Source organism: Calonectris borealis, chromosome 2 (assembly GCF_964195595.1).
Source record: "Calonectris borealis chromosome 2, bCalBor7.hap1.2, whole genome shotgun sequence".
Lineage (NCBI taxonomy): Eukaryota > Metazoa > Chordata > Aves > Procellariiformes > Procellariidae > Calonectris > Calonectris borealis.
Genome location: NC_134313.1, coordinates 105,937,632 through 105,955,608, shown reverse-complemented (window position 1 = coordinate 105,955,608; position 17,977 = coordinate 105,937,632). Strand labels below are relative to the sequence as shown.

The window sequence follows — 17,977 nt, the reverse complement described above, 5'->3', positions numbered from 1 at the left end:
GAATCATAGAATCATACAGGTTGGAAAAGACCTCTAAGATCATCGTGCCCAACCGTCAACCCAACACACCATGTCCACTAAACCATGTCCCTAAGGGCCTCATCTACACGTCTTTTAAATACCTCCAGGGATGGTGACTCCACCACTTCCCTGGGCAGCCTGTTCCAAGGCCTGATCACTCTTTCAGTAAAGAAATTTCTCCTAATGTCCAATCTAAACCTCCCTTGGCACAACTTGAGGCCATTTCCTCTTGTCCTGTCGCAAGTTACTTGGCAGAAGAGACCAACACCCACCTCCCTACAACCTCCTTTCAGGTAGTTGTAGAGCGCGATGAGGTCTCCCCTCAGCCTCCTCTTCTCCAGGCTAAACAGTCCCAGTTCCCTCAGCCGCTCCTCATAAGGCTTGTGCTCCAGACCCTTCACCAGCTTCATTGCCCTCCTCTGGACACGCTCCAGCACTTCCATGTCCTTCTTGTAGTGAGGGGCCCAAAACTGAACACAGTATTCGAGGTGCGGCCTCACCAGTGCCGAGTACAGGGGCACGATCACCTCCCTACTCCTACTCCCTACTCCTGCTGGCCACACTATTCCTTATACAGGCCAGAAACTTGAGGGGGTTTTGGAGACATTTTGAAGAAGGTGATATGATAGGTCCAAGGTCCAGTTACCCTGCTATTTTAAATTACTGGAGGGGGAAATAACTAATGTTAGTAGTAATAATAATTTTTAATATCTGTCATATGAAAAAGAGCAAGAGATACTCTACAGACGAAACTGATCTGCAGTTTGAAGGGAGAATTTCTGCAACTCAGTTTGACAATAGGAACTGTAGGACTGTATGTACAAGAGGGAGGAGAAGGGAAAGAGGTACATAAGTGGTACTGAGCATGCAAAATGGGGAGATTTTTATGCTCAAGTTCTTCCATTTCCTAAATGTTTCCTCTATTCTGCTCTATCTGGTAAACCTTTCACAAAAAGTTGCTTTGTGTGCATCCGGTATCAACTACCTTCATGCAGAAATATGAGGTTTTGGTTTTTAATTAAATGTAGTATTGACAGTTATGGCTTCTGCTTTTTTTTCTTAAAGCTTTACACTGTTTCTTTAGGTTCTTAAAAAGGAACATTTAAATAGATCATGAATCCATGATTATCACAGTTAATATAAAGGTAGAATCATCTTTATTTTGCAACATGATTTTATTATTTTCGACTACAAATGGAGAAACTTATCTGTCTTTCAGGCTTCTGCAAAGAATGATGTTTTAAAGGTCTGCAGGAAGGAATATGAGGTATGTGTATATGTGTCTAGATATATCTTGTTAAAAATCAACTGTTTTATAAATTCTGTAAAAAGTATCCTGTAGAAGAGGGAAAGTCCAGTCTTCTTATAGTCGTATTTCTGTATATACTTATTTTCATCCAAATGTAAATTACCCCTCTCTACAGTTTTTGTAAAAGTACAATTGTTTTCTGTAAAAAGGGCTTGTCTTTTTTTAGACTTGCATATATCTTAATTTGAAGGAAAAAGATGCAACTTTAAAAATGGAGACGTGGATTCCAAAAAAAATTGTTTCATAGGAGTTCTGATGAAAGTCAGCATTCATTGTGAGCATTCATTCCGTTAGAAACATTTCGGCTTCTATAGTGGGAGAGTCAGCTTAAAAGTGACCTAAAGAGATAAACTCAGGAAATAATAACCTTTCAAGTATCCTATCCTAATGTAAATCATTTCAAATTAATAATTTTTTGTAACATCACTGAAACTATGAATGCTTGCAATTATTTTTACTGTTCTTAAAATTAATCATCAGGATATTTTCAGAAATCTGCCTTTACCTATATTCTTTTTAACACAGTTTATAGAAATGCTATTCTGCCAGGACTTCTTTTCTTTCGATCTATTTCTTAATTAAAAGCCCGATTCCTCCTCCCTCCTTTCATCTCATTTCCTCCTGCCCTGAATTAGGTAGTCCTGCATAAATTCTGCTCATAATCAACAGTTCAGGATATCAGACAGTTCTCTGTTCTGTTGATTTGGGAAGAAGTATAGTAGGTTTTCTGTTTTTCTGGGAAACATTAAATTCCTTCCCCCCTGCCCCTTTGGTCCTTTTATTTAAACAATCTACAGAGTATTTTCCTAGTCTCTTCACTGTTGAAGTTACCGTAGCTTGTTCTCTTAAAAATGAATTTTCATTTTAAGTAGTTCTGTCTCCTCTCATGCTATGATATGCTATACTGTCAACATCTGTAAGCTTCTTCTCTATTATGCTGGTCTGTTTCCTTCTTTTTTTCTGGATTTCTGCATTGCTGTAGGAGGTTGGCCAATATGGGTTGAAGGAGAACGGGAGAGGAAAGGTAAGAGATTGAAGAATGACTACGAAATGGTGATAGTCATCTTATTTACTTTTCCTAGTTCTTCTTTTTCCAGTTTTTATCTGGAATTCTGGAAAGTGGGTGCCTCACTCTTATTCAAGAGTGATCTTGTTATTTTTTGCTGTTATTGTGCAGAAAACCTTAACCGTTTCTATCTGTGCAACACTAAAAGACAAGGAGAGGGAGAAAAATGATGGAAGAAGGAATCAGTCTTCTGGTTGATGAAGAAGGAAAGAGAACTTTTAAAATGAGCACTAGGAGTAGTAGATACAGATATTGTATTAGGGACAAATTAAGTATCTGACGTGGTAGATCTTCAGTTATTACAGAATTTTGTATGACAATGGGTTTTCTTATGTATCTAGGCTTACAGGTACTCATGAAAAATAGTACTTAAAATGCTCTCAAGAGACCCATTGGTTACATAAAATTCAAGGAAGTTTTGCCTAAGATAGGAGATTCCAAAAAATACTTCTGGAGGAAACCTGCACTTTTTCACACCCTAGTCATTCTTTCTCCTTTTCTTAAAAAAATTTTTTTCTTGGTGCCTTGGTGAATGTGTTCTGCTCCCTCTGTAGTCTGTAAGTAACCAGTCAGTCTCATCTCTGTGCCTGGGAAGATCATGGAACAAACCCTCCTGGAAGCTATGCTGAGGCACATGGAGGACAGGGAGGTGATTCGAGACAGCCAGCATGGCTTCACCAAGGGCAAGTCCTGCCTGACCAACCTAGTGGCCTTCTATGATGGAGTGACTACATCAGTGGACATGGGAAGGGCTACCAATGTCGTCTGTCTGGACCTCTGTAAGGCCTTTGACATGGTCCCCCACAACATCCTTCTCTCTAAACTGGAGAGATACGGATTTGATGGGTGGACTGTCCAATGGGTGAGGAATTGGTTGGATGCACACATCCAGAGAGTAGTGGTCAACGGCTCAATGTCCAGATGGAGGTCGGTGACAAGTGGTGTCCCTCAGGGGTCCGTATTGGGACCAGTACTGTTTAATATCTTCATCAATGACATAGTGGGATCAAGTGCACGCTCAGCAAGTTTGCAGACGACACCAAGCTGAGTAGTGCGGTCGACACGCCTGAGGGATGCCATCCAGAGGGACCTGGACAAACTCGAGAAGTGGGCCCCGGTGAACCTCATGAGGTTCAACAACGCCAAGTGCCGTGTCCTGCACCTGGGTCAGGGCAACCCCCGGTATCAATACAGGCTGAGGGATGAAGGGATTGAGAGCAGCCCTGCCGAGAAGGACTTGAGGGTACTGGTGGATGAAAAGCTGGACATGAGCCAGCAATATGCGCTCACAGCCCAGAAGGCCAACCGCATCCTGGGCCTCATCAAAAGAAGCGGTCAAGGATGGCCAGCAGGTCAAGGGAGGTGATTCTGCCCCTTTACTCTGCTCTTGTGAGACCCCACCTGGAGTACTGCATCCAGCTCCGAAGCCCTCAGCACAAGAAAGACAGAGGCCTGTTGGAGACGGTCCAGAGGAGGGCCACAAAAATGATCAGGGGGGTGGAACGCCTCTCCTATGAAGAAAGGCTGAGAGAGTTGGGGTGGTTCAGCCTGGAGAAGAGAAGACTTCGGGGAGACCTTATTGCAGCCTTTCAGTAGTTAAAGGGGGCTTATAAGAAAGATAGCGGCAAACTTTTTAGCAGGGCCTTGCGACAGGACAAGGGGGAATGGTTTTAAACTAAAAGAGGGTAGATTTAGACTAGATATAAGGAAGAAATTTTTTACAATGAGGGTGGTGAAAGACTGGAACAGATTTCCCAGAGAGGTGGTAGATGCCCCATCCCTGGAAACATTCAAGGTCAGGTTGGACGGGGCTCTGAGCAAGCTGATCTAGTTGAAGATGTCCCTGTCCACGGCAGGGGTGTTGGACTAGATGACCTTTAAAGGTCCCTTCCAACCCAAACTATTCTGTGATTCTATGATTCTAGCTTCTGTGTCTGTGACTGGTACCATACTTTGCACTCAGTTGGGTTGGCTGGGGAAGAAACTGAACAACTGGGAAGGGAGTGGCTAGTTAAAACTGAAAGAGGTGAGATAAGATCAGAAGCAGCCTGTGAATCACATAAATGCAATGTCATACATACTGTGTTTGCCTTTGTGTTTAAGAATTCATACTTCATTCACTAAAAATGAGGAACCAATTTGAGAATTAGTTTACAATATAGATCATAGTGCTTGTTCATCAGCTCTCAAGTCTGTTGTTGAGATATTGAATACATAAGGACATGACATGTAAGTAAAAATGAGCTGAATTAAGAACATAAAAGTATAATTCCCTTTTTGTAAACACTCTCATAGCTTACCAACTTTCATAGCTTACTTACATAAGGATTTCCTGAGGATTTTCGCAAGCTTCTTATAATAGTTGACTGAACTGCATAGTACTTTTCTGTAATGCGTTGAGATTAGAGAAGCAACTTCATGAGTTACCCTTCAGCTTCCCTCTAAGTTGGTGAGCATGAAGAATGAGGTAAGTCTTCAAGGGTAGGGCATAGGGTTCAGAGCAGTGGAAAAAACCTAGACTCCAAGCAGCAGGTGTCACAAAGTTTGAAGTTGCTAAGCGGAGTCTCAGGTTGTACAGTAGCAGAATCACGTTAGCATTGATGTGCTAGCTTTTCACAAGATCAATTGAAGGTGCTTTTTCTGCTGATCATATGTTTCTGGATTACTTTTACTGTAAATATTTATGAAGCTTGTGATTCTTCTAATTTGGAGATTTTACACATTTTAGAAAGAAATCATGTTGTAATAAACTATTCATTTTTGATCAGTGCATTGAAGATTGCATGTCCTATTAAACATTTTTTTATTTTCAAGTAGCACTGCATACAGAAATTAAAAAATTTAACACAGCTTGCTGAGTATTTTTGTTACTGAAATGTACTTTATTTGCCTTCTTTTGAAAGATTTTATAGTGGTAGTCCTTTTTCCCATCTTCTGCTTCTCAGATACTCATTTTGTCATCTTCATTTTTTCTCTAGTTCTATGCATCTCAACTCTTTTATCTTTCACTGCTTCTTCCAGCTTTCTGCTATCCTGTTCATCTTCCTCTAAAAAGAAGGTAGGTAATAGTCAAAGAAGAAAAAAGACGTGGAGACTGTATGGATTGTATGTAGGATTTTCTGATTTTCCTATTTTTAAAAGTTTTGTGTAAAGTTGAGGTTCATTTTTTCCAAAGACTGTGTGGAATACATGCTTGGAAGAGTAACTGAAAATAGTTTATAAAGCTTGAAATAAGATGTAAAGGCGTTTAAGATCACTTTTCTTTCTTCTGTGCATGGAAAGGGTAGTACTGAAATCTCTGTTAGATTGCAGCTCTTGAGTCTCTACATTCTATACTGTGAGTTCACCTCTCTGCACATTAAGAACTCCAGTTCTTATTTCATGTGTACTAAATAAGACATTCAAACTTCTCTAGTTAATTGGCATTTATGAGAGCTTTGCTGCAGTTGAGCACTATTAATATCTGCCATGCAGTTGAAATATAATTGGAAATGTTGCCAGTTATTTAGCTTCTGCTCTTAAAACTATTTTTGACGCACAGTAGTAAACACTGTTGATGTCCATGGGCTGTTTAAAGGTATTTTTGCTCTCACGGATTTGAGCACAGTTTAGCTTAATCTGACTTTGTTTTCTTACAGTTTTTAAATACAGAAATTTCAAATGCAGTTGCCTGCAGCTTCAAGTGCTATAGTAGGGATTCAGAAAAGTATTCACTGTACTACAGTATTGGCTTGTTTTATCTTCTAGGGTCATATGATCCTGCTTTATGCGGAGGTTTTAGCGAATGCTGGCTACTAATTACCCCTTCTGAAAAATGCAGTCAGCAGTTTTTAGCTCTTATCTAACTGTTTGTGCAGATTACTCAGAGACAATAGATTATAACTTAAGGAGCTCTTTAGGACATTGTTTAGGAAAAGGTTCCAAAGCAGTTTTAATAACTCCTAAGTCACATGGCTGTGTGTGGCCTCTGGAAGTCAGACTGCTTAACAAATTCAGGGTGGACTCTGACCATATACTACACATTAGCTAAATATTATTGTCATCTTATCTCCTAGTGCTTTTTGTCTCTATTCTCTACTGTTCAAAGAAGGTTGATAGAACACTCAATGATCTTGCCAAAATTTAAGTTCCAGTGATTTTGTTCTATTTTACTGTGCAAGTGTTCTCACTTCTTTACTGGTTTATATAATTGAGGAAAATCTTGTTAATTACTGCAGGCCTTACTTTTAATTACTGCAAGTTTTTTAAGTTCTTAACAGATGTGCACCATCATTTGAAACTTCAGCTGACTCCACTAAACCTTAGTATGTTACCTTCTGACTTTTGATAAATTTGAAGATTAAATGAAGTCAAGGAGAGATTAACAGGACTTTCATTGCTGTTCTCATAGAGTGAAGCATTTTGTTTCCTAGTGTATTTGTTAACTGTAGGTCATACTTCTAAATTAAGATGGCCTTAATTGGATAGGATCTATAGTCAAATATTTAACATGGTTAGGTTGCCCAAGACAGCAGTACTAAACATATTTTTCTGCCAGAGTTAGTAGAATACAGATACCATGATAATTTTTAGGGAGGAAAATAATCTTTGATTTTTAGCAAAATACTCTTAATTTCTGGTTTGAAAGAACACTTCGCTGTCACTTTTCATTCAAGACACAAGAGGCAACCATTTAGAAAAAATGTGCTTATATTATAAAAGCACAATGCAGAAGACTTCTTCCTTTAGCAAAATGTTCTGCTCTATTTGTGTTTGTGTGCATGCATTTTTTTTTTTTGAGCCGTTACCTGCAGCTGATGAGCTCCAAAAAGAGCGAAACCAGTTAGGTCCTGCAGTACTGGCTAAAATCTTTCTTCAAGGAGCTTCTGGTGAGGAAGACTGGATAATGTTCTCTGGTGGATAAACTTCAATTGCCTTTTTCAATTTTCATAACACCAAAAGATCTTTGAGACTGTTTTCTTTAAGGCATACACGGTTGTGTTGCCTGTGTCTGCCTGCCACTTTCCACTCCTTCTGCTTATAGTCTCACTGGCTTTAATTGCCAGTTTCAGCAACATTTGGTTTTAAAAAAAGAAAAGTCTGAAAGATGAGATTAATGCACAAGTAAAACAAATCATTATGCTTGTATTTTATGAATTTCAATATTGCCATCTTTGTTCACTTAATATTTTATTCACAAGTTGAAAATGGAGTATCAGACTCTATGTGTGTACACAGTATTGCCTTTTTATCCTCATTTTCCCAGATCTTCATGACTTAGTTCTTCCTTTAGAGAGAACATCCTTTTCTGCTCTTTTGGTTTTTTTGTGGGTTTTTTTTTTTGTTTTTCCTTACCTATATCTCTGTTTTATCTTTTGCTTTGTTTTCTCTGTCCTTCTTTTCTGACAGTTCACTAACAGATTCAGAAGGAAGCTTGAGTGGGCAGAAAAGATGCTGATTTCTTAAATAGGAGTGCTACTTTACTAAAGATGGGCATTACCCCTGTGTTCTGTAATGAAGTTATGGTTAGTAATTCAAATCAGACTGACTGTCTAATGCTGTTATCAGCTTTATTTATGAGCAGGTGACTACACACTAATTTTTTTTTTTAAGATTCTCTCATGTCTGTATAGCTACACTCCCCACATGTGTACCTGTACTTTCTAGGAAACTGAACAATTATCCAGATCTACACAAAGAGCAAAGTCAGCACCCTAACTAGCACTGTATTATGTGGTGGCTACAAGCACTACAGTTTCATGAAATATGGTGAGTTGCTGTAACAACTCAATGCAGCTGAAGTTTTTCCTGTTCCTTCCTGCAACAGCCCTTTTTCCACACGCATTCCCTCCCACTGCTAGCCATACAAATACACTTCTCCTTACCTTTCTCGGGCATCTGGCAGATCCTTCTAAAGGATGATATCTAAAGGATGATTCTATTCTATTCTATTCTAACTTAGTATTATACCTGTTGAAATCACTGATTTAAATTCCTAGGAGATGAGAAAAAGGGGTTTTCAGAAGGTTTACTGAGCAAAATCAGGTCATGAGAAGACAATTAGTGCCAGAGCTGTTGTAAAGGCATAGAGAAGACTATACAACTGGGAACAGGGAGACAAGAGTTGAAAACAAGGTGGAAAAGAGAAGTAAGACCACCTCCTCTTAACAGAAATACCAGCATTATTACAGTGATTCAGCAGTCTGTGGAACTATAGTTTCAAAGAACAGAAAGAAGAAGATTTAGTATCTGGTTAGGGCATCCTGCCTGTATAAAATTGGTGTGTAAAATTGCTATAAGAAGATAATTTTGTCTCAACTTGAGCCCTTCTTTAGAGGAGGAACGTTAGTAGACACCATAATCTTCTCAACATTCTTCTGTTTTGTGTGTAGTTATAAACTGCAGTCTGAGCTAACAGGACCAGTGACACTATTATCCCTGAACTGCTTTTTAATAACTTTTTTGTAACATTCAACTTTTAAATAACATGATAATTTTTAGCTGAGTTTATAGCAGCATTACATCATGATTCCAAGTATTGTTTGTGCTAACAGTATGGTCAAATAGTTAGGTGTAAGCACGACAGACAGACTTCAGACTTTTCAGGAGCCTCTATTGTTCCAGTGCATTAATTAATAAAGTTACAATGTTGCTTTCTACCTGGCTGGTTAGTACAGGGTGGCTCTGGAGAAGTCTTAATTTCAGCAGGTTCTGAAGACAGTCAGTTTTGGGTCAGAGTGATGTTGTGCGTGGCAATTCCTGTCTGACAGTTGTTTCTTTTTTCATACACAGAAGGTCCCAAAGAAACCAGGTGGCCACATTGAAACAGTGACTTTCTGATAACTATTGTCTGGCATCCATAGAGAAGGATGTATGGTGCTATAAAAATGACATGAGCCTTTACGCAACAATATCAATCTGTTCTTTACAGATGTTGGATGGTGACTTTGTCTACATGTTCTGTTTCCATGAGTTCTCTCGTCCCTCATCTGTGTTACACAGATGAATGGGTGACAGGATTTGCTTTGTGGGTAGTAAAAAGGGAAAATCCAAAGTGAATCAGATGAAAACTTGCTGCTGGGAAGAGGAATGTTGCTGCAAATTCATTCTCAGTCTCAGAGAAATTATACAGTATCTGTGCTCGTGGTAGAAAAGATCTAAAATTTGGTAGAGGACATTAGAAGAATGAAAATAAAATGTCTGAATATTTTGTGAGGTTTTGGGCATTGTTTTATGTAAGGCAGACTTCTGAATTTTTGTGTGAGGTGTTCTCAGTAGACCTGTGCTTTTATTCATGATCACAAAAATTGTAAGTAGCTGGTGTTCATGGAAAACTAACTTACATTTTCAAGTTAGATTTGTGTTTATTCTCTTAGGGTCATTATTTCAGTGCCACATCTGCCATGGTTTACCCGTGGTTTAAATTTATTTCTTACTGTAAATAGAAGAAAGTAACGCTGCTTACTACAGTATTGGGACTGTCCTCTTTAAAATCTTGCATTTTATTGTTAACATATTTCACTATCCAAAAATATATTATCCAAAAGATGATATAATTGTGAGACTGTAGAAAACAGGATTGTGGCACTATGATTTACATGGCATAAAGAGTAATTGGCAAGTTGGAAGTTGTGATTTAAATTACAGCATAAAATAAAATCATTAATGGCATGATACGAACTGAAACATCAAGGCGTGAGGCTTTTCTTGAGCTAAGTTAAAATGTGAGTCTTCTATCTTTTGGCACAATAGATAATTCCTTTGGCTCTTCAGATTTTCATCAGAGCCATCTGTGCAGGAATGCTAATTCATTTGAATGTTGATTCGCGCATAGAGAGCCAATCTGTGTTCTGAAGTGCTTACTCTTAAATGAACAACAGAAAAGAGGAGGAAGATAGCTATGAAATGAACAACATTTTTAAAAGAATCATGTTTTTACTTGGATACTTACAAAACTTTCATGAGGAAAAAGAATTTTAAAAAAGGGAAAGTGGGGTTGTAGAATTCTCCGATCTCTAGTGGAATACATGTGCTTAATGAGTAGCACTTCAAGGAAATAAGAAGTTGGGACTCTATAATATTTACTGATTCTGGTGTCAGGATTTAAGATATCTCTGAAGGTGAGTAGGTAAGGGAAAGGGTGCAAAAAGTGTGGGTTATATACTGAAGCTGTCTAGTAGAGATAAAACTGCCTGTTTGTGCCATTCCTGTGCACATAGATATGTTCTGTATTTACCCTTCCCTGTTCTGCATAACTAAACGCAAGCAAGCTGCTTGAGAGGAAATCCTCAGCATTCAGGTGTGGTAGTTACTGGTATTTTTATGAGTTAGTCACTGGGAGATTTGATCACTTTGATGTTTACTGTGCTTTTCTCTGTAATCCTACCTAGACTGTAAGGGGGGGAAATAAGGATGCTGCCAAAACAGATTGACTCAAATGATCTCTGAGAAGAAAGCAAGCAGAGAATATGAATTGGAAAACAAACTGTGCATCCTGAACAAACTCTTAAGACAAAAAGAAAAAATAAAAACATGAAGATGATTCCTAAAATGTTTGTATTTTCTTCACTTTAAAAATGTAACACTTCCATCGGTTTGCAGCAGTACAAATTTTCACAAAAATATCCAAAGATTTTTGGGGATACCCACTTCTCTGCAATGCAGTAAATACTAGTAACTAACATAGATGAAGAAATCTAGTGAACTACTGAGCTTAAGTTAGGTCTGCATTTTGAGGTCTCTTTTTATGTAGAGGTAGTAGCACATCTAATATTTTGCTGTGCTGAAGCAAGATTTTAATCCCACAATATGTTTGTGGATCAGTATGACGCTATTTCTGTTATCTTCTCTAGATGCTGTGTAAAATACAAATTTGATGATGGGGATAGGGGAAATGAAGGAGATCAGGAACTTTATGAAGATGGGAATTGTGTTTTGTCACTATGTTAATGTATTTGATAACTTTTTCTAATCTGTTCTGACAAGTGTGGAGGTCAGGTGTGGAGCGAGTTCAAATTTCTCTTCTTTTTCACAATCATATAATTTTTAAGTCTTTGATAATTGGCAACTACATTTTGGAATTTCAACCTATGACTTCATGTTTTCATGGAGTTCTGGAAAGCATATATGGGGTATCTTTTTTAAGAAGAAATGTGTTTTTTCAGTGTGAGGAAGAATGGGGTTGTTTTGGGAGAGAGTTCAGTAGTCTTGAGGGAGGTGATTCTGCCCCTCTGCTCTGCTCTGGTGAGACCCCACCTGGAGTACTGCATCCAGCTCCGGAGCCCTCAGCACAAGAAAGACAGGGGCCTGTTGGAGACGGTCCAGAGGAGGGCCACAAAAATGATCAGGGGGGTGGAACGCCTCTCCTATGAAGAAAGGCTGAGAGAGTTGGGGTGGTTCAGCCTGGAGAAGAGAAGGCTTCGGGGAGACCTTATTGCGGCCTTTCAGTAATTAAAGGGGGCTTATAAGAAAGATAGCGGCAAACTTTTTAGTAGGGCCTATTGCAACAGGACAAGGGGGAATGGTTTTAAACTAAAAGAGGGTAGATTTAGACTAGATATAAGGAAGAAATTTTTTACAATGAGGGTGGTGAAAGACTGGAACAGGTTTCCCAGAGAGGTGATAGATGCCCCATCCCTGGAAACATTCAAGGTCAGGTTGGACGGGGCTCTGAGCAAGCTGATCTAGTTGAAGATGTCCCTGCCAACGGCAGGGATTTGGACTAGATGACCGTTGAAAGTCCCTTCCTACCCAAACCATTCTATGATTGCTCTGTGGAGTCCTCTGAAACAAAACAGCAGGGTGTGTTTCCCTTCTGTCATTTAATATGTTGTATATCCTCCAACTGTATCTTTTGGCTGCGGTTTGAGGACATTGATAGCATATTTTAGCTTTTAAGGTATATTGTTGTTGAGTTAGTTTGTTGAGAATTTCTATTTGCATGTGTGCATCTGTGCAGAGTTCTTTTTTTCACATAGAATCTTTAAAATTATTGTCATTAAAAAAAAACATTTTGGGACATCCTATTATAGCATGCTGTTTCTAAGTTCATCCAGGAAAGTCTTCCTTTTTACTTGCTTGAATATTTATCTATTTTATTACGAGTGCGCAGAGAACTCAGGTGACCCCTGATCTTTTTTTCTTTCCTACTTTCAGTGTTTTTGTATAGTGTTCTTGTTTTAATCTAATCTAATTGGAACAAATAATAACAAAGTTAGATTTATTAGCTCATTATAAGAAATGACTGGACACTTAAATATTTATTTGACGTTTTCTGGCTTGTAACACTGTTTTTGTTTTGATTTCAGAATGCTCTCTTTAGTTGTATTAACAGAAATGAAAGTAAGTATGTAATGAATAGTTTGTCTTTTGGGGTTTTTTTTATATCGTTCTATCATTTTTTTCTCTAAAATGTAAGAAATTCTGTGGGTGTACATATACACAAATCATATGGATTCGGTTCCATAGAAGGACAAATCACATGCATAAATTTTCTTGCTCAAGTGATAACGGGATTGGGCTGTTCGTCTAATTTATATCAGGTTTTAATTTATGTATCTGTATTTGTTTTTTCTGTCCTATTTCGATGATTGCTTAGAAGCTCATTTTTTCCTTCTGCTTTGTTCATTTGATGAGTGTTAAGTAACAAAATTAAATGCATAGATGAAATCTTGCACCATGCAAGTGTTTTGTTGCCTGATATATGTCTATATAAAATGAAATCAGTGTCTCAGAATTAATTCTAGTAAAATTATTTCTCAAGAACTGTATATTTAATAACATATCAACAATGGGTGAATCACCACACCATCTGTCTATTTTTTTTGAATGAGTTTTAGGATACTACTCTCATGTTTATTTGTTTACTATTAATATTTGTCTAATAATTCAATTATAGGACAATTCTGGTTACCTTAAATAAGAAAAAAACAACTGAAGATAAAATTCAGCTGGCCTGATGGTGTCTTGAACTTGACTTCAAGTCAGCTTTAGAGACTTTTTTCTCCAGCCAAACAAACAAATATAATTTGGCTAGTTACAGATATTCCCAGTCATTCTGTAGACAGAGATTATTTTAATAGAGCGTAGAAGAATTTCTTCAATTTTTTCACAGTAATACCTTGAGCATCATTGTGTGTGGTACAGACATGCTCATTTCTTCATTTCTCTGTGTAGGAACCCATAGATATTCTGTTGTTTGTTTGTTTGTTTCCCCAGTGGGGTCAGTCTGTTGCAGTTATGCAGGTCATCATACAAACTGTCGGGAATATTGTCAAGCAATTTTTCGGACAGACTCTTCTCCTGGTCCTTCACAAATTAAAGCAGTTGAAAATTACTGTGCATCTATTAGCCCTCAGCTTATACACTGTGTGAACAACTATACACAGTCATATCCAATGAGAAATCCTACAGATAGTAAGTATAAAAAATCCTTCTTTACTGAAAGTTATAAAAAATACTGAAAACATTTGAGGATTGTATGCACTTTTTATATAAAATGTGTTATTCTATAAGTCGATTGTATAAATTGTATTAATGTATTTCTATATTATAATTGTAATTATATGAATTTATATAATGATAACTTTTGTTTGTAGATGCATTATTGATTTTTATTTATTTTTTTAATTCTGCATACTGGGTTTTTTCCCAGAGTTGATTCTGTTTGCATTTAAAAGAAGCAATGTTATTTGAGATTTTTTGGGGGGTGGGGGGGAAGCCTCCTTATAGCACTTTTCCTCTGAGGGCTTGCATCTTTGTTGTTATATGCTTGATCATTAACTATTTTTAATTTTTTTAACAGGTTTGTATTGCTGTGATAGAGCAGAAGACTATGCGTGTCAGACTGCTTGTAAAAGAATTCTAATGTCAATGAAAACAGAGCTTGAAATTGTTGATGGACTAATAGAAGGCTGTAAAACAATGCCTCTCCCTCAGGATCCACTTTGGCAATGTTTTCTTGAGAGTTCAAGATCTGTTCACCCAGGAGTCACTGTGCACCCTCCACCTTCAACAGGCCTCGATGGAGCTAAGCTCCATTGCTGTTCTAAAGCAAATTCTTCCACATGTAGGTTAGTATCTCCCTGCCATCATTTCCAACTGTGAAAATGCTTCAGAAGTTGTCTCATATCAGGCTTTTGCCCAAATCCTGCTATGTACATCAAATGAAGAGTTCTGTGAATTCCTAGAAAAAATACAGGTTTAGGTAATGAGATGGGTGTCACATTCTATCCAATACTTACTTTGTATCTCAAAAAATACTGTTCCATAAGAGGAATCACACTTTTCTTACTTTTAGCACTGGCTTATTATAGCAGATACACTAAGTTAATGAAACCTATACCTTACTTCTGGTCGTAATAGCCAATATTGCAACAAGATGAAGAGGTCTTAACCAGATGCTGAAGAGAGCCAAGGGGACAATGAACTGCACAAACTCTCCAGTACCTGGTTGCTGCATATTAAAACCTTAGCAGTATTCCTTACTAGCTGCTATTCAGATTTTTGTCAATGAAAAATAACTTAGGTTATTTAATAACTAAATAATGGAACTAACTATTGACATTTTAAAAAAAATGTTTTCAGCAAATAGTTGCATGCTTGCAAATAACTGTAATTGGAGCATTTTTAGTTTAGAGTGGTTATCTGTCCACTTTAAAAATAGATCATTATTGCATTTTTAATGCATCAACATGTCAAAATAAGTTGCAAACATTGATTTTTGAACTGTTACTTCCTTTTATATCAAAGTTTCCAGTAATAAAACAACAGATCCTGAATGCAGCAGGATCTTATAATGAGTTTAATAGTAGAGCCCTAGAATTACGTTATTTCTTAGAACATTGTAGCATAGGGCAGTTGGTATAATATCTTTTAGTTGCTTGCTTTGACAATGAGTTCTAAAAATGGATTTTTCCCTCACGTTTTCAATATGCAGTAGACCTTAATAGTACAGTGAAGTTCCATGCCTTCAGCTGGGATGGGAATAGTTGTAGTTTGTAGGATACTGCTGTGAACAAAGTGGTTTGGATATTGCTGACACCAGGAAATATGTCAAACACAAGCAACAAACATCAGGGCAAAAGAAGAAATGTGTTTTGCTTGCCAGTCATTTCTGTAGGAGAAGAAGGTGTGATTTGAAATTGAAGGATGGGATTAGAAGTTGTTCATTGTCATGTCAACCTAGATTTATTATAAGTAAAATTAGCTGGGATAATTCTCACCTCAAAGTCATTAGGTCAGGTTTCCAACTATTACATTTTTATTGGATATTGCAGTTTTATATTCTGAAGTCTTTCAGTCTTACTAGCTTAAAGATTTGCTAGCATTTTTAAGCAGAACTGGAAAACTTAGAAAACAATGAAGTGGGGTTGTGCCTTGAGCACAACATTTGGATACTCTTGCAGTCTTTGTGGCAGTAACATAATCTTCTACAGTGAGTGTAGGCTGTTGTGATCAGCAAAGAAATTATATATCTGCTATATCTGAATGACTGCTGTTCTTTTAATTTTATTTTCTTCGTCTATATTTTTTTTTCAGAGAGCTCTGCACTAAACTTTATAGCACGAGCTGGGGCAATTCACAGAGCTGGCAAGAATTTGATCGCTTTTGTGAGTATAATGCAGTTGAAGTTTCCATGTTGACCTGTTTAGCAGATGTACGAGAACCTTGTCAGCTGGGCTGTAGAAATCTTACTTACTGCACTAATTTTAATAACAGGTAGGAGACAGACACTGAATATTTTATAAAGGAATTCCTGTGCTTTGATTTAAAAAATAAAATAAAATGTTTTTCAGGCTTATTTTGAGATTGTATGTAGCTGTCTTTCTGCAAATATTTTTTTAGATAATTTAAAAATTAATAGTTTTTCTTTAGAATAAACTTTTGGAAATGTATTTAACAACAAACATTAGAAAACTTACGAGAATAAAAGCTAACCCATGAACTTGTAAAATGTCATCATGTATTAGCAGCATATTCCTCTGTCTTACTGTACGGACGAGTAAGCCATGATTACTGGAATGTTGTGTATTATAAATAAGGTAAAAATTCTTGTTAAATTTACATGTTACTCTTTTTCAAAATTCCTTTTCTTTCAGAAATATTTCTGTGGTTTTATACTCTATAGGGCAAAACACATGATTGAAAAATGGTGTCTGAATTAGTAATTGCAATTTATTAAATAGTTTGAGTTTCAAAAAAACATCTAAAATTTTGTTAGCTATTAGAGATCTCTGGCTTGTCTTTGAAATTGTATACAGTGGCATGAGTGTTATATGAGTAGTAGAATCACATATGTGATAGATGCAGCCTGGACAAATATAAATGATAAATCAACTTGCATAAGTGATTCACCAGGAAACATTCACACAGATATTCAAGTTATCTAAGATATTTGCTTTTAAGACAACTTTCTTCAGGTAAGAAAAATTTAAGTGATACTTGATCTAAGAGGTAGAGGTGAGAAGGGAGTTTCAGCCTTGAGTCTTAAAAAGCTTATTTTCCATAAAGACAGAATTCAAACTGATTTTGGGCTTGCTTAACTGTGGAAAGGATTCATTTCTTTTATACCACAAATCATTTCTTTTATACAACCATATCAAAGTTGTAGAATTCATATGGTGAAAGGTAAAATGTGTGATGTTTTCTTTTTCTTGTATACGTGCCATATCTTAACTTCTTCTTTTAAGACCAACAGAACTTTTTAGGAGCTGCAATACTCAGTCAGACCAGGGAGCCATGAATGACATGAAGCTATGGGAAAAAGGGAGTATTAAGATGCCATTTATAAATATTCCTGTGCTTGATATTAAAAAATGCCAACCAGAAATGTGGAAGGCAATTGCCTGCTCACTGCAGATTAAACCTTGCCACAGCAGATCGAGAGGAAGTATTATCTGCAAGTAAGTACTGGGGGGAAACAGTTTAGAGGTTCTGCTAAGGATTTTAAGGAGAACTAAAAAGCTGCTGTAGGACTGTGTTTGATTTATGTTAGGAAAACATGGTAAGGCAAACATGGAAGGAATATGAGCTTGCCTAGTTGCTATTGCTTGAATCTCCCTCACTGTAAATGGAAGATGCTTGCCTGTTAATGAGATGGATGTATATGCTTCCATTGTAAAGTTGATTTATCGCTGGGGGTTTTTTGGTCTCTGTGGTGTCTATAAAACCGTTCCTCTTTTTCGGTTTTGGGACCTACTGGTGATTTTTCAGCTGACAGAAAGGTCTGAAAAAAATGAAGTTTATTTTTTAAAAAAAAAATATTTTGAAAGTAGATGATTGGGTAGAAAAGAGACCAGTTAATAGTACAGGTAGTGAGATAGTTCAACCCATATTAGACATTAGTAAATCAAGGAAATGCTTGATCTTGAGAGATACATGCATATGATGCCATAGAAAGTAAAGATCACCAAGCCCAAAGTAGAGGAAGAGTAGTGTAAGCAATAGTTCCTGTCTTTGTGTCACGAATTTGTTCCTCCCCCGTATGTAAAATGTAGCATATACATCTATATATATATAAACACTTTGTTGTGAGGCAGAAAGGGAAAGTTCTGGATTTGGGGAAGGGAAGAATGTGGAAAGAAGTCTTTTTCGTACAAGAT

General features: G+C 37.1%; 1 protein-coding gene across 1 annotated transcript in view; it reads left to right on the top strand.

Moving 5' to 3' along the window:
• Positions 1–17,977, top strand: part of RECK (reversion inducing cysteine rich protein with kazal motifs) — a 69,537-nt gene that overhangs the window by 23,778 nt on the left and 27,782 nt on the right. Inside the window, exons 6-11 of the mRNA XM_075142881.1 lie at positions 1,241–1,288; positions 12,683–12,716; positions 13,593–13,790; positions 14,179–14,446; positions 15,915–16,094; positions 17,066–17,278. Of these exons, the coding sequence (XP_074998982.1) occupies positions 1,241–1,288; positions 12,683–12,716; positions 13,593–13,790; positions 14,179–14,446; positions 15,915–16,094; positions 17,066–17,278 (941 nt within the window). The remainder of the gene's footprint in view (positions 1–1,240; positions 1,289–12,682; positions 12,717–13,592; positions 13,791–14,178; positions 14,447–15,914; positions 16,095–17,065; positions 17,279–17,977) is intronic.